Source organism: Odocoileus virginianus, chromosome 16 (assembly GCF_023699985.2).
Source record: "Odocoileus virginianus isolate 20LAN1187 ecotype Illinois chromosome 16, Ovbor_1.2, whole genome shotgun sequence".
Taxonomy (NCBI): Eukaryota; Metazoa; Chordata; class Mammalia; order Artiodactyla; family Cervidae; genus Odocoileus; species Odocoileus virginianus.
In genome coordinates, this window is record NC_069689.1 from 55,447,768 (window position 1) to 55,464,703 (window position 16,936).

A 16,936-nucleotide genomic window follows, 5' to 3' on the forward strand; every position below is an offset into this window, starting at 1 on the left:
CTTTTAAGGGAGTTGACAAGATACTTCCAGGGGAGTGTGATCCTTATATTCTTTGTGTAATAGTTTTGTTGAAGGAGCTGATCTCGAAGGATACAGTCTAGCAGAGCTATATCTTTTTTTCTCAGCACTGTTTCAATTTCCCTCTGTTGATTCAGCCTTCAGCCTGCAAGGAAGCCAGCTACTACCAGCTTGCAGAACCAGTGGTTAATAGACAGGAATCTTGGGATCTGGCCATGTAGCTGGAAACTGGCTGTGATGAGTGTATTTACATGATGGACACCAGCAAAAGCTACAAACCAGCGCTTTCTCTTCCTGCAGCTTACAGCGAGTTTACTCGCACACACTGCTCTCCCCTACTGTGTTACCGACTGGAGTTGTTGGCCTCCTTAATCAATAAATGACTAGATTCCAGGAGATTCAGGTGAGGCTTTACTGGGGTCCCTGCTGCATCAAAGCTAGCAAGAACAAACAGAAGTTTTCCTAGCTCCCTGAGGTGGGGCGAGCTTTTCCTTATGTGGTGGGGTGAGGGTAGGGTGTGTCCAGGGTCAGGCTGGAGGGGTGACTTCTATGGTTTGCCCACCCCTTAGGTGGTGCTGTGTGTGCAGGGGGCATATGCAGTACCTTGTGTTTGCTCTAGGCACTTCAAAAGTGGTAGTTGGGTTTTTTGGTCTCTTTGTATCTTTGGGGTCCAGAATTTGCTCCAACTGTTCATGTACAGTTTCTTTGTATTTAGTTGTTGGAGGAGAGGTGTGTCCAAGTGCAAACACTGCAGTGAAGGGTCCAAGGTCTCAGACCGTCTCATTTGGGCTCTGTCTTGGAGCCCATGCAGGGGAGATGGGAATGGAGACATGGGGCTCTTCTTTTTCTCTTTTCTGCCTTGCTTCCCCCTCCTAAGCCTTCTCCTAAGGCTCCCCATGCCCACCAGCATGGTTTGGGGCACAGAGAGGGGAGGATTTGAGGAAGAGGGGTAAAAAGTCTTCAATAATTTGTGCTATTGCAAACTGGCCTGAAGTGTCCTCTGTTGTGGCAGGTGTTATGGCTCTTTGGCTGGGGATGGTCTTCTGGATTCCTGACCGATGCTCACTTACCCACTTTGATCTGAGCAATACATCTCCCAGCTAAATACAGGTGGCACCCCTTCTTCTTCTTTCTGCTCTTGCCTTTGAGGATGCCCATAGCATTTGCCAGGTATCCCTTCTCCTGGGCAGACACCTGTGTGGGGCAGGCTTCCTTCAAGCTCACTTACTTGTGCTCTACAGTTTTTAATAATTAATATTTTTGGCTATGCAGCTTATGGATCTTAGTTCCCTGACCAGGGATTGAACTGGCACCCCCTGCATTGGGAGCTTGGAGTCTTAAACATTGGACTACCAGGGAAGTCCCTCCACAACATGCTCCTGATGCATGGAAACCTCAAGCATCCTCGCCCAGCCAATGAGTGGAGGGGCATTTTTCCAGAAACTGCTGGCTGTTCTCTTGGGAACATAGGGCAGCTCCAGCCTGGATCCACCTTATATCACCCGGGGCGAGAGCAGAGACACCTCTGGCCTCTTCTCTCCTAAATGATGGAGAGGTGGGACACCAAGAAACTCTCTCCCCAGCTCCGGGAGCAGTCGGTGCCCCATGAGCCTAAGGTCTCAGTAAGCACCAGCTGAGGAGTAAAATGTCCATCTTTTCTTCCTCCAAATACTTCCAATCCCCCCACGAGGGGTTCTCTCACCCCCCTCACTTGGCTTAGGGGTTAGTCCTTAGGAGACGGAAACTCCCAGAGCACACTCTACTCTTCTGAATTTCCTATCCTCTGTTCTTTTCTTTTTTTCAAAATTATAGTTGATCCCAGGTGGCACTAGTGGTAAAGAACCTGCCTGCCAGTGCAGGAGCTGTGAGATGCGGGTTCGATCCCTGCATCGGGAAGATCCTGGAGACAGGCATGGCATCCCACTCCAGTATTCTTGCCTGGAGAATCCCACGGACAGAGGAGCCTGGTGGGCTACAGTCCATGGGGTCAAAAAGAGTTGGACACAACTGAACGACTCTGTTTCAAGTGTACAGCAAAGTAATGTGTTTATACATATATATGTATATATCTATATTTAAAAAATTATTTTCCATTATAGTTTGATACAGGATATTGAATATAGTTCTCTGTGCTATACAGTAAATCCTTGTTGTTTATTTTATATACAGTAGTGTCGATATGTTAATCCCAAACTCCTAATTTATCCCTCCCCTGATTCCCCCTTGGTAACCATAGATGTATTTGTTTTGTAAATAAGTTCATTCATACTATTTTTTTAGATTCCACATATGAGTGACATCACATAATATTTGTCTTTTTTTCTGACTTATTTCACTTAGTACTACAATCTCTAAGTCTACCCATGTTGCTTCAAATGACATTATTTCATTCTTTTTCATGGCTGAGTGTACATGTGTACATATGTACTGTACACGCATGCATGCTCTGTAGCCCACCAGGCTCCTCTGTCCGCAGGATTCTTCAGGCAAAAATACTGAAGTGGGTTGCCATGCTCTCCTCCGTAGGGATCAAAACCACGTGTCCTTTTTTGTGGGCAGATTCTTTACCCTTCAGCAAGCAGTGAAGCCTCGTGTATATGTACCACACCTTCTTTCATCTTTCCTCTGCCTATGGACGCTTAGATTGCTTCCTTGTTTTTATGGCTTTCTCCATGCAGACGGGCCAGGTGTGCTTACCTTGTCACCTCACACCTGGCAATGACCGCCCTCTGGGCGTCTGGTGACTTGAAGGGCCAGGTGTGAAGGGGCCCCATGTCCGCCTGTCTCCACGCTAGGGCATCTCCTGCTCCTTGCACTCTGCACTGAGCTGGCTGCAGTCTCCTACTGCTCCCTTTGAGCCTGGTTTCTCAGTCCTCCCAAGTGCCTTTTCTACTTCCCTAACTGTGCGCTTACTGAAGCAGCCAAACTGCTGGCAGAGGAGTCACCCCCCTCCCATCATCAGATCCCGTGGTCCCTACAAGCTGCCCGTGTCTGGCTGGCCCACCTTCCCTCTCATGGTCGCGTTCTGGTTTACACGCAGCCATCTTCAAGCCCACACCTCTGGGTACTTTCCCAGCACCCAGGCTGTGCCTCTTATGAAAGGGCCCCATTCCTCATCTGACCTTGAGCCCCAGGCTGCCTCCAGTCCCAACCCGTGCTCATGGACCCCTGGCCACTCTAGCTGAGAACCTCTGCTCCCTCAGAGCTCTCTGCCTCGCCACTCACTGGGCATGGGGACTGCAGGGTCTCCGCTAGGGTCTTTTTTTTTTTTCCATTTAGTGTTATTTCTTCCCTTTTGTTTATGTTTTAAAATTAATTAATTGATTATTTCTGGCTGTGCTGGGTCTTCGTTGCTGTCTGGGCCTTTCTCTCATTGCAGTGCTCAGGTTTCTCACTGTGGTGCTGGCGTCTCATGTTGCAGAGCACAGGCTCTAGAGTGTGGCCTCAGAAGGTGTGGTGCACAGGCTTAGTTGCCCCGAGGCATGTGGAATCTTCCTGGAGTGGGGATCGAACCTTTGTCCTCTGCACTGGCAGGTGGATTTTTAACCACTGGACCACCGGGGAAGTCTTCCATGGAGGTCTTCGATGTTCCTCTTTGGGCCGTGCCTGGCACCAAGCAGATGCTCAGAACTAGTTGTCAAGTGAGTGGACAGATGCAATCTCCCCACTTCCCCAGGTGAAGTTTCTTGAGGGCAAGGGCCATGGACCATCCCCTCACACTGACCTAGGGTGCCCAGGCTGCTTTGCCAGACAGACAGCTGGCCCTCCACATATGCAGGTTTCTGCATTCACTGATTCAACCAACCACAGATGGAAAACACTACACGATCACAGGTTGGTTGAATTCTGGGATGCATAACCCACAGAAATAGAGAGCAGACTGTGAGGGATTTGAGCATCCTCTGATTTTGCTGTCTAGGGGAATCCTAGAACCAGTCCCCTGTGGATACCAAGGGATGACTTTATTTGCTTATTGACAGCTTGATAGCACCAGTCTGGTGCTAGCCCCTTTAAGTGGACTGCACACACACACACACACACACACACACACACATTAGGAGCATAGATTTTTAAAAGTCCAGTGTACGAGCCCCTAAAGCTTTCTGGAAATCATTAAGAAAAGAACCTTCTTTGTTGATGGAAATGTTTTATATATTCCTTGACCAGTATGGTAACCACTAGACATATGTACTGGGCCTCTCAGGTGGCGCTACTGGTGAAGAACTTGCCTGCCAATGCAGGAGACATCAAGAGACATGGGTTCAATCCCTGGGTCAGGAGGACCCCCTGGAGAAGGGAATGGCAATCCACTCCAGCATTCTTGCCTGGAGGATCCCATGGGCAGAGGAACCTGATGGACAATAGTTCATGGGGCTGCAAAGAGTTGGACATGACTGAAGCGACTTAGCATGTACACATGCAGACATATGGACTATGGAGTGCTTCAAATGGGCCAGTGTCTGAGGAACTGAATTTTCAATTGTATTTAATTATAATTAATCTCAATGTAGGTGGCTTTATGTGGCCAGTGGCTGCCTTACTGCACAGCACAGTTGTAGGACCCTCCCATTCACCCCATTCTAAGCTTCTCACTTTCTCCTCCCCAGACCCCCAAGCCTCTCTCACCTCTGCCTAAGGTCCCCTCTAACCTGCTTCGCCACCCCCCTTGTCTGGCAGCTTGTTTTGGACCCATCTCTCCACCTCAGTCTCCACGTTCTCCCCAGACATCATGTTTGGCCTCTGACCAAATTGTACCCATGAGGAAGAAACAGTCTTGCTTCAAGTCCAGACTCCACTAACCTCTGGCTTTCCCCCAGGGAGGGTGCTGCCTTGACAGCTTTCTGATGCTTGGGAGTAAGGAGGACACAGTCCAACATGGATGTGCTGGCCACATGAATGACCGCTTTCCTCTTCTAGGACCGTCTCCACCTGCTGTCCTAAGCGCCCCCTTGTGGACAGGATGAGGTATGACACATGACTGGTTCTTGGAAATGAGCGGCCAGTGGCAAAGGGTAATTTCCTGTCTTATTTTCCGCAGCTCTCTGGCTTAAGGTGAGACCCACTTTAATGGAAAATAAACAAGCAGTCAGGTGGATGACATCTTTTTTACGTTTACTACAGTACAGCAAGATTTTCCAAACCAGAGCCTATGTCTGCTGCAAGCAGAAGGCCCTGGGTACACCCCTTTCAAGCGGCCAAAGGACATACCCAAATAAGACATTTAAGACGATTCTTCATTTCTCTGACAACAACTTCTCGAAGTGCATAATAGAATAAATAAATAGAAAATATATCTTTGTTCATAGTGATGCCTACGAGAAACGTTTACATACAAAACACACTATACATCTAATTCCCGAAAAAGGACCAGCTAATTCGGCAACAGGAAAAAGACAAGCATTTCAGAGGAGTGTTTTGTTGTTTTTAAAAAGGCCTAAGTCATCTTGAGGCTTCCAAACAGAAAGAACAACAGGAACAATTTTCTAAGCAGTAAGAAAATTTGTGCTACCAAGAACATGCCCAGACACGGGCTCTTGGTGAATGATTTTGGAAGGAACATTATATGCACAGATCCTGTGCTGTTTGACAAATGTACAACTCTGAGGATTTTCAAATAGATATTTTCTTTCCATGAACTGAACCAAAGACAGTTAACATTCCTGGCCATCGGAAGTGATCGCACCCTAAGTGGTTCACAGTGTGAGACCCTTGCATTAAGAGTTTAGGAAAACTCAACAGGACTGTAGACGAGAAGAACATGAGGTCATCTGAACTCTCCTCCGCACGGCCTCTGATCTTCCTGGAAGAGGTCCCTCCAGGGACTCAGGCCTCTGAAGCTGCCGTGTCCTTAAAGGCAGAGTGCCACCGTCACCCCCTAGCAGCTGAAAGACTTGTTTAGTGGGAAAAACCTCTTTGGCGACTGGCTCACCCTGGGAGGTGGGGTGGACTTAAGGCTGAGCCTCACTGGGTGCAGCTGAGCAGACGGGGACAAGAAGGGACGTAGTTTGTGGTTGGGGCAGGAGAGGGGACAGACGTGGTCATCATGAGACCCAGAGCGACCCTGGGATCTCACGAGAGAGTATAAACCACAGACAGAGTTTTCCTTTTCCAGAGCTCTCCTGGCTCTCCAAGGTGGGCAGTTCTCCAAGAGGGCCTGGGTGGACGGACCCCAGAGAGCCACCTAGTCAGCTCCCCAAAGATGTGTCGGGGTGGCTTGACACTGTCTGCTGGGCGCGCCTGCAGACCTGCAGATGCAGGTAGCACCAGGGCAGTTATTGCGGCAGCGGGGAGCCCCTCGGGAGGGCAGGTAAGTTTGAGCCAGGTGGAGGCTGCAGGGCCTCCAGAGCCCACAGGGGGGCGCCCTTGTGTGCACGGTGAGGGGGCCGGGGCAGAAACTGTCCTTTCTGGAGACCAGAAAGGTCTCTCTTCAAGGGGGCTTGTACTTCAGGAGCGCCTGACCCCTCCGGCCGGCAGTTGAGGCAGCGTGGTGTGGCAGTGAATGTGGGGAGTGGGGGCTCCCATCCTGGCCCCGCTCTGGCCATGTGGTTCTTCCCCTTCTTGGGGTCTCATCGTCCCGTCTATACAACCAAGGCATTGGACTAGGTGTCTACTAAGGCCCCTTCTGGCTCCAAAAGCCCAGGCGCCCTGAGGTGTGAGCGCTTCTCGGGGGAGCAGATGGGCCCCCCATGGAGGAGCCCACCTTTCTTGACTTGACTCCAGCTTCTTTTGGAGTTGTGGGTGGGGCTGGCTGGCCCACATTCTGGGTGTCAGGGGCCCACCAGCCCTCCCTCTGATGCATGCTTCTCTGCTATGGGTGGGCCAGCGTGTCCAGGGCAATGGGCCACCTTGAAGTCATCCAGCTTCGGCAGGAAGGGCTCAGCCTCTGAACGCTCCAGAGGCTGCCCCATCCCTGTCACCCATGAGCCCCTGTCCTTCATCCCTATGAGCCCAGGGCCTCTCCTGCAAGAAGCTTCCAGACCCACCCAAGCACATAAACCCTTTCTTTCCCTCCTGGGAACTGGCACGGCCCCCATTTGAGCCCTCTCCCCTAGCATCAGAAGGCAGTTAACGCTGACCGCCTGTTGGGCCAGAGAGCCGAGCCCCTCACCCTGGGCCTTGCTTCTCACACCTCCATCCTGTCCGCCCGGAGCGCCCAGCATCATGGATATCGGCTGAGAAGAATGTTCTTGCCTGCTACTGGACTCCGGGCACAACGTGAGAAGCCACAGATTTCTGGGCTCTCAGAACTGAAAGGGCCTTTAAAAGTCACCTAGTCCGACTCCCATCCTGGGCGCCAAGTCTCCTGAGAGGCTGACCTCCTCCAGAGGCAGGCTCATCCTCCCCGAGGACAGCTGGCTCCATCTCGGTGAGCTCTGTCTACACCCGAGCTCTGAACCCAGTGGAGGTCGGTCCCGCTTGCAGGAGTGAGGATTCTTCCTGCACCTCCCACCCTAACATCGTGCTGGAGAGCATGGAGATCTGTGAGCGACCCTACCCTCCCACTCCCAGGCTGCCTCCCAGCGGGGGCAGAACTCCTGCCAAAGGGACCTTTTTTGCCAGTAGTGCCCAGGGCTCCGTGTGGTCCCACAGCCCCCACCGCAGAGGCACAGGTAGGGAGGCCCCTGGGAGGCTGCAGGGAGGAGGTTTGCAGCATCAGCCCACAGGGCCCTGGGGCTGCAGGTGGACACTTGAGTGGGGCAGGCGGCAGCACCTGGGGGCTCGGAAGCCTCCCCCTGGCCCATCAGGGCTGACACGTGGCCTTCCCGGGCAGCTGCCAGGCCGGGGCTGTGGGAACCGGCCTCCCTGCCCCGGGCTGCCGCCCAGATTCCAGTGTCAGAGTCCACTGTGGGGGTGCACGGGGTGGCGGCGGTCCTCACAGCTTCTTCTTCCTCACCACCGGGATGGGCACCACTTGGAAGATTTTGGCGTGGTGGTCCTCAGTGTCCAGGGTCACCCAGGTGGGCCGGAAGCTGCCTTTGAAGCCAACGAATACCATTTTCTCTGCAAAGCAGTAAAGTCGTGTAAGCAGAAACTTCACAAGAGAATGGCCATGTACCCACTGCCTTCTGGGGTTTCCCACTGCCCTTCCCTGGCCTCCACCAGGCACCACCTCGTCCAGCCACAATGGACTGTTCTCCCCGGGAAGAGCTTTGTGGCATGTTACCAATGGTGCCTGGCGTTGGTCTATACGGGGCTCACAGGGTCTCACCTGAGCCTCCAGCCACCTGTATGGAGTGCTGGCTCTGCTCTATGCAGGGGACCCCCCGAAGAAACCAGTCACCATCAAGCTGGCCCTACAGTTAGCAGCAAGTGCCTGCTCCTCTCTGAAGCCCTGTGTCCCCATCTGTCAAGTAATGACATTCAACTACAAGATCTCTGCCCCAGCTCCAATACCCTGTGGCTTTAGAAGGAAGTTCTGAGCAGCGAAGAAATTTGCCCAGGGGCCCTGAGCAGATGGTGTGGCTTGGCCAGAGCTCTAGAATCCCAAGCCCCACACGGGGCCCTCTGTCCCACAGCTCAGAGCTTGGCCCTGTTCGAAGAATGTGGGTATCCACGTTGACACTGGGGAATGGCCTCGTCTGGTAGGCCGTACACATGCATCACCCCTGGGAAAGTGTCCCTTGACCGAACAACGTCACCTTTATGTTCATCAATTTTTGACAACAGGGTCTTAAGTAATTGATTTTTTATTTTTGGCCCAGACATCTAGCATGTGGGATCTTTGTTCCCTGACCAGGGATTGAACCTGTGCCCCCAGTATTGGAAGGTAGATTCTTAACCACTAGACCACTGGGGAAGTCCCAGGGTCCTAATTTAAGGCACACAGGCCCCCTAGATGCTTCCAGTACTGGGCTGGGGAAGACGCTTCTCTTTTCCTTGTGTTCTCTTTTGGCTCATCGGAAGTCCTTTCATTGTTACTGAATTTTCTCTACAAGAGGCCTGGGATAAGCTTCTCATATGACAGGCTGCTAGCTTTGATGTGTTTTGCAGTCAGGAAGGCCTGGCTGCTAAGGATGGCTGGCTTTGAGTTAGAAGATCAGGATCCAAATTCTAGTCTTAAATGACTAATTCTCAAGTGGCTCTACCTTAAATGGAAATAACCTGTCATGCAGGTGATTAATGAATAACAGATCTTGATAGGATGTTCAGAAAGGCACAAGGCTGGGCGTTTACATGATAACTATTGGGTTGGCCAAAAAGTTTGTTCATGTTTTATGTTTAAGAAAAACAAAACCAGAAACAAATACGATGTTCTATAACATCGTATGGAAAACCCAAATGAACATCTTGGCCAACCCAACTAGCGGATATCATTATCAGGAAGGTTGCTTGGCCTCCTTTCTCAATGCCCCCCAAGGACTCTCTCATCACACCGTCTGTGCTGATGGTGCTGAAATGCTGACATTTTTGTCCTGGCTGGCTTCCTCCCCGAGGGGTCTGTGCCAGGCTTCATGGCAGAAGAGCTGTGTGATGTTGGACAAGCCACATATATTCTCAAATGAGAGCTTTGCCAGCTGCAAAGGACTGTACAGACACTGGCCATTGGCAGGTAAAGCTGGGGCAGAGGCAGTGACTGGCTGATCCAGGTAGCAGGACCTGAGACAGGAGGATCAAGCTGAGGCCCTTTTCTGTGGATTGTTGTTTTTCATTCGCTAAGTCGTGTCCGACTCTCTGCGACCCCATGGACCGTATCTCACCAGGCTCCTCTGTCCATGGAATTTTCCAGGCAAGAATACTGGAGTGGGTTGCCATTTCCTCCTCCAGGGGATCTTCCCGACCCAGGGATGGAACTCATGTCTCCTGCATTGGCAGGTGGGTTCTTTATACTGAGCCACCAGGGAAGCCCTTTCTGCTGATACTTTCGTGGATAAAAAGGGCCACTTGCTGAGTTGCCGAGTAAGTGACTGGCGATTTCCTTCAGGTGTCTGATCACATGCTAGAATGGCATTGCTGCAGGGCAGGGACAGTGACCAGGTAGCCTCTTGCCCTGCACAACTGTGGATTGCTGGTTGTGTTGAAGATCTGAGGTCACACCAGGATTGGGGGGAAGTGGTCTGGCCTCAGCAGGAGGCCCAGGCATCCAGACTCAGGGTCAGTGCAAGAACCCTTACCTTTCAGTTTGAGCCCCTTGTCTGCCCCGAGTTTTTCCAGCGCTCTGGTCCACGGGCCTCTGGAGATGTATCTTCCCTTTGATGCCATGAGAACTATGGAACTGAACCAGAAAGGACAGATGAGAGGACTGGATGGCAAAGTGGGGTAAGGGGTTCCTGGGCAGGGATGCTGCATGGTGGCTGGTGGGACTTGAGTCAGCAGTGCCCAGAGCCCTGCCAGGAACCGGGGAGAGCAGGATTGTGTGCCGAGCTGACCGGCTCTTTCCATGTGATGACCGACATCCTGAACACCCTCCCACACGTCTGGCTGCAGTTGGTGCCGGTGATCTCTCTGAGCCTGCTCTCAGCTCACTGCTGCTTCATGGCTGTCCCAGAAGAGGACAGAGCTGGCACACACTGGCCACCATCGGGGACCAGCACCCATGCCAGACCCCAGCACACAAACGATCTCAGTGTGCATCTCTTAACCTGAAGGTACAAGGATTGCGTAGGACCCGATGGAAATGTGGTGATGGAGGAAGCAGAGTGTTGAGTCACCCTGAGCTCAGGAGAGGGTTAACCCTTCAAGTTCATGCCCCACCATCTCCACTCAGGCGGGACAGTGTGACTGTTCCATGCTACAAATGGGGAGATGGAGGCACATGGTTACTAAGCGCTGGGTTGAACAAAAAGAATGGAAAAACCTGAATGAATTCTCTGGCCAAGCCAATAGCTAGGACGACCTGCCGAAGGGGAGCCATGCCTGGGGGGGAGGAGGAGCAGGCCTGGGGCTTCCCAGACTGAAGATCTCGACTTGCAAGAGTCCTGCTGAGGAGCTGAGATCTCTAGTCCCCTGGCCTGGGTGCGAGCAGGCCAAAGTGCTGGAGAACGGCCATCGTGGGGGTCCATGCAGTCTGCTGGGCCGGACAGCAGGAAGTGTACACCTCCCCCAGGAACAGAAACAGGGGCAGAGGCCCACTGCGGCTTCTAGTTTTCCTCTCAGAGGAATCCTGTAACCACAGACCGCAGTCCAGACATGGAAAAACCGTATAGGACTCTGGAAGCCGTTGTTACCCCCATACGTGTCCCATAGGGAGCAGAAAGAGAGCTATCAAAATATAAAGAGCTCGTGTGTGGGAAGAGCAGAGAGGAGGGGAGCTGGGCCGCCCCGGCTCCTCTGGATCACAGAGGGGCTGGGGAGGAGAGGGGCAGTGAGTTGCCAACACCCTTGACTCTGGATTCTGGATTTGGGCTCTGTTCCCAGGAGACTGTCCCGTCACTCCCATTCAGAAACGAAGCTAACACTCCTTTGGCTCAGTTAAGCCTGCTTGCTGGGCTGGACTCAAGTGAAGAACATGCCCTCTGGGAGTGGGGAGGAAGATGGACGGAGCTACTCATGTGCCCTGGCCTCCTGGCAGCACCGGAAGCAGCCTGCAGTCTTCAGGGGCCCCTCTCTGCCTGGCCTGAGTTTCTCATGCCCTTTGAGCCCCCACACCTGTCAACACGAGGTTCCCGAGGGGTGCTGACAGAGGCAGCCCCCGGAAGCCATCCTGGAAGGTTCTGGTGGGAGCAGTTGCCTCCTCCTTTCCTTGGGGCCCTGGGGCTGGGGCAGCTCCGTGGATGGGGTGGGCAGGTGGGGCCACCTGGCTGGGACCTGTGGGGACAGTGGGCAAGGACCTGCCTTGCGTTACTCCTTCAAGCCCTGCCTCTCTCCCTGAGGTCTGGGGGGTACCCGGTTCTTGCCTGGGTACCCAGTGCCAACCCAGGGCATGCTTCATAGCAGGTACTTGGTGAGGGCTGCCCCCAGCAAGGTGCACTGGGGCTGCAGCGCGGGCTGAGAGGAGACCTGGATGGGGAGGCCGCACGCCTCTCACCCCTGGTTTTCAACAGAGCAGCTCTGCATTTCGGCTTCTTACTTTTGTTTTTGTTTTTTTTTAATTAGCTTGGGCTCAGTAGTTGCAACGCACTGGAGCTTATTTGCTCAGCAGCACCTCAGTTCCTGATCAGGGATCAAAGCCTCATCTTCTGCATTGCAAGGCAGATTCTTAACCATTCAGACCACCAGGGAAGTTCCTGCATTTCCGTTTCTTATTCTGTGCTTCTGCATCTTATTTCATTGCCAGGAAAAGTCCTCTGGCCCCAAAAGGCGCGAAAACTAAAAATCTCGAGATGATCCTCTTTTCCCCCAAATCGGCTAATCTCCTGCTTCAGTATGAATCTGCATGTGAAAACGGTGCTGAAGAAGCTCATGACCAAAGGTGGTCAAGCACCACCCCTGTCTTTGGAATCTCACACAGCGTCCAATTCAAGTCAGGCCCTCATATAGCATCTGGGAAGCACATTTGTTTTCATTAGTAAATATTTTCCAAGCACCTCCTGGGTGACAGGTACATGAAGCACTTAGACTGCCTGCTAGTCCAGTTTGTGGCTTTGGAGTGAATTCTCCATTATATCAGAAATGAAAGTACGAGTTGGATATGATCCCCGTACTGCTGTTATTTAAAATGGATAACCAGCCAAGACCTACTGTACAGCACATGGAACTCTGCTCAAAGTTATGTGGCAGCCCAGATGGGAGGGGAGTTTGGGGGAGAGTGGATACATGTATCTGTGTGGCTCAGTCCCTTGGCTGCCCATCTGAAACTATCACAACACTTAATTAGCTATTCGTTAATATAAAATAAAAGGCTTTAAAAAATAAAAATCCAGACCCTAGATGAGGAAGCAGATACATCCACTGGTCCTCTGTGGGGTCAGGGATGGGTAGAAGCTTTGGATTGGATCAGAAGAGACCTCACCAAACAGGTGATGTGTGAGCTAGATTTGGAAGGTGGCAGGGAAATTACTCCTAGGAAAGGGGACAGAGGACACCTGTGTTTAAGAAGCTCAACACCACCTCCCCTCAGTATGGTGGATGGATTCAAGTGGGGGAGGCTGGGCAAGGGAGTCTGTTGGGTCACAGCTGACAGTGTGGGTGGCAGACTGTTTGGAGGCGATGGAGAGGATGTCATGGGATAATGAACAGGGGAACCACGATGCAGGCGGAGTCGACAGGTGTGGTTACTGAGTGTGGTGATGTCAAAACAAAAGAAAGACCGGAACCAAATGTGATGCCTGGTGTAGCTAGTTGCTTGGAAGGGAGATGACAGTTTCACCAAAAAGTGGCAAATAGGGGTGTCTTGTTTAGGGGATTAAAAAAAATGATGAGAATTCAGTTCCACAGGGGACATTTGGATGGCAGAGTCCAAGTGACTGTTGGATAAAAATATCTGGCATTTAGGAGGGAGACGGGGGCTGGAGACGCTTGGCAGCCACCAACATTTGGATTGCAGCAAGAGTGCGGGCGGGGATGAGCTCACGCTGGGAGAGTGTGCTGGGTGAGGGCGGAGGGCCGGGGCAGGATTCCCATGTGTAGCTGGTAGGCTCGGCCTGACCTACATTCACAGTGGCCCCGGGCTCCCATCTCAGAGGCACCAGGTAGGGAGGCTTCCTGGCCAGCTCCCATCATGGATGGGCAGACTGCTGTTATTGTTTAGTCGCTCAGTTTTGTCTGACTGTTTGCAACCCCATGGACTGTAGCTCGCCAGGCTCCTCTGTCCATGGAATTCTCCAGGCAAGGATACTGGACTGGATTGCCATTTTCTTCTCCAGGGGATCTTCCTGACTCAGGAAGTGAACCCAAGTTTCCTGCATTGCCAGGCGAATTCTTCACCAATGAGCCACCCAAGAAGCCATGGGCAGTGCCTGGAGGCTCCCTAAGCTTCCTCAGCCTGGACTGTGATGCAGGCCCCAGAGACAGGGAGGGGGCGTCAGGCAGACTCACTTCTCGGGGATGGTCGCCACATAATTGAAGAGCTGCCAGGGGATGCCCTGCAGGATGGCGTTCCTGAAGCCAGTGTGGTTCAGCACCTGCCCGTGCCTCCCGTCAATCACCACCACCTGGATGCCGTCTTCCAAGCTGGGGTATTTCTTCCCGTCCACCTGCAGACGACAGGCAATACAGAGTGTGACGTGGAGGCGGGGGGTGGGGGTGGGGTCTGGAAGGCATCAGAGCCCTGAGGCTCTCCTGCCCACACGGGTCCCATGTAGGCTCTGAAGGCACTGTCTCTGCCAGTGCAGCTGTTCAAAGCATAAAACCCACTTCAGTCAGTTCCTGCAGCCCTGTGTAGTGGCTGGAGGATGTGTGTGTGTGTTTGTGTGCATGCTCAGTTGTTCAGTCATGTCTGACTCTTCACGACCACATGGACTGTAGCCCACCAGGCTCCTCTGCCATGGGATTTCCCAGACAAGAGTGGGAATACTGGAGTGGGTTGTCATTTCCTCCTCCAGGGGATCTTCCCAACCCAGGGATTGAACCTGTGTCTCCTGCATTGGGAGACAGGTTCTTTACCACTGAGCCACCTGGAATGGCCTCACCCCAAAAGACATGTTTACTGCAACCTTTGGGAGTGAGTATTTGGAGCAAGGACCTTTGCAGATGGAATTAAGTTAATGATCTCAAGATGAGGTTATCCTGGATTTTGGATGGGCCCTAAATCCAAAGGCAGATATCCTTATAAGGACAAGGAAGAGGGCGATCTGAAACTCAGTTACATGGGGCAGAAGATCACATGAGGACAGGGGCGGAGGTTGGGGGACACAGCTGTGAGCTGGGAGGGGGGCGTCCAGGGCTGTTGGTGGCCAGAGAAGCTGGAGAAGGCCAGGGAAGGACTCGCCCTCAGCACCTGCAGGAGGAGACCACCCTGCCAGCCCCGTGGTGCTGGGCATCCAGCTTGTGAACTGTGTGGGGATACGCTTCTGTTGTCTGCAGCCACCTGCTTGGCAGTCACTGGCGACCACAGCCCTAGGCCCTGACACCAGGTCTCAGAGAGCAGAGATGCCCCGGGCAGGGGCACGGTGGCTTACTTGGATGTATGCCAGGTCATTCAGCAGGTGGAAGAAGCGCTGCTTGGCACTCTCCATCTTCACCTCCAGGAAGTGGTCCTTTGTCTTCTGGAGAAAAAACACAAACCCAGGGCGGGTGTCAGGTTTCGGAGGTCCAGCGTCCAGCTCGAGGGCTGGTTGGCCCCCTCACTTCCCTGTAACCCCTCAGCCATGGGAAAGGGTTTGAGGAGGGGAGCGGAGGTCCGGAGAGGACCCTGAGGGGCTTGGGGCTCGGCTGGCCGTCGGCCACTCACCAGCAGAGAACCGAAGAGCTTCTTGGGCATGGGCACGTCCACGATGGCCTTCTCTGTGAACTTGGGGTAGGCCGTGGCCGCGCAGTCGCTGATGCCTGCGTTCTTTGGGATCAGAGCTTTAATCTTTATCCTCTCGCAGCCCTTCACAGAGCAGAAGGCAAACTTCTCTCTCTCGTTCTGAGCTTTCAGCTTCAGGAAAAGCAGCCTGCACACAGGAGCAGAGCGGGTGGTTCCCTTTGGTATCCGCATCTTCCTCCTCCCCCCACCCGCTTTCTTCCTCCCTCTGGCCCCGCACTCTGTGCTGGCCACAGTACTAGACCCAGTGGGCCCCGCAGAATGGAGGAGGACCCCCCACCCCCGCCACGTCCACAAGTTTGTACGTGGTTGGAGAAATGAAAAAAAAATGCATTGAGGAAAAAGCTAATACTGACAATTTTCATTTTCCGAGCACCTACTCTATGCTATGCTAGGCACATGCCATCAACGGACATATTATCTCATTTAACCCTCAGACAATCTAGTCCGGCAAGCACTGTTATCATCCCCATTTCTCACATCTCAATGGCTCAGAGAAGTGAAGTGACTTGCCAGGACCACATAGCACCAAAGGGGCAGAGCTGGCATTTTATTCCCACCCTGTGCCTGGCGAGGAGAAAGCTCTCTGGCTTCATAACCTGACACTTCTCCAGTTATAACAGGCTGGTTATCGGGTGTCCTAGACCATAGCAGAATAGAAGTTAGCCATCGATGGCAGGTGCTCAGAATGTAAGAAAGTGTAACACATTTGTCAGGCAGAAAGATCATGGAAAACAGCCTAAGAATTCAAAAAGCCTAAGAGTTTGGCTTTCTACACAGGAAACAAGCATCCTACAACCCAGTTCATCCCTGAGGCTGTCACTGAGTTAAGGCCCAGTGTGATAATCAATAGGTATAATGATGAGCTAAGCAACCAATAAAAAGGGTAAATTAAGCAGCAGAATCTGCTCTAAGGGGAAAATCGTAAATTAAAAAAATTTTTGATCAAAAAAGGTTCAACTTGCTTAGTGGCAGTTTCCATTTGAAAAATTCACACCTCTGGAACAAAGCAATTCTCATGATTCTAAAAAGATGTTATGCATAGATGGTGCGATAAAGACTTCACCTTGTTTACATTTTTTAAATCATAATGGTTTCTGCTGTTGTATGAGGGATATTTAATTCCTTCTCTAGTTTTAATATCGGAGAAGGCAATGGCATCCCACTCCAGTACTCTTGCCTGGAAAATCCCATGGATGGAGGAGCCTGGTAGGCTGTGGTCCATGGGGTCGCTAAGAGTAGGACACGACTGAGCGACTACACTTTCACTTTTCACTTTCATGCTTTGGAGAAGGAAATGGCAACCCACTCCAGTATTCTTTCCTGGAAAATCCCAGGGACGGGGGAGCCTGATGGGCTGCCGTCTGTGGGGTCACACAGAGTCAGACACGACTGAAGTGACTTAGCAGCAGTTTTCATATAGAGGGATTTTTCTAAACACTCCTGGGCCCATCCTGTCCCCTCACTGACGTCTTCCCGGGGAAAGTAGAGTGACTCATTTGACTGCTGGGTGTGGGTATATGGGTCAGCCAATGGGATGGGATGGGGGGAGGCTCTGGTCTGCTCCCCATGTTG

General features: G+C 52.3%; 1 protein-coding gene across 2 annotated transcripts in view; it reads right to left on the minus strand.

Moving 5' to 3' along the window:
* Positions 1-5,113: 5,113 nt before the first annotated feature.
* The window catches only part of CEMIP (cell migration inducing hyaluronidase 1), a 160,766-nt gene continuing 148,943 nt past the window's right edge, over positions 5,114-16,936 (minus strand). For both annotated transcript variants that reach the window (XM_070478230.1, XM_020897777.2), the window contains exons 25-29: positions 15,287-15,491; positions 15,015-15,101; positions 13,933-14,090; positions 10,131-10,231; positions 5,114-8,019 (exon numbers count right to left, since the gene is read on the minus strand). In XM_070478230.1, the coding sequence (XP_070334331.1) occupies positions 7,892-8,019; positions 10,131-10,231; positions 13,933-14,090; positions 15,015-15,101; positions 15,287-15,491 (679 nt within the window). In that variant the 3' untranslated portion in view covers positions 5,114-7,891. The remainder of the gene's footprint in view (positions 8,020-10,130; positions 10,232-13,932; positions 14,091-15,014; positions 15,102-15,286; positions 15,492-16,936) is intronic.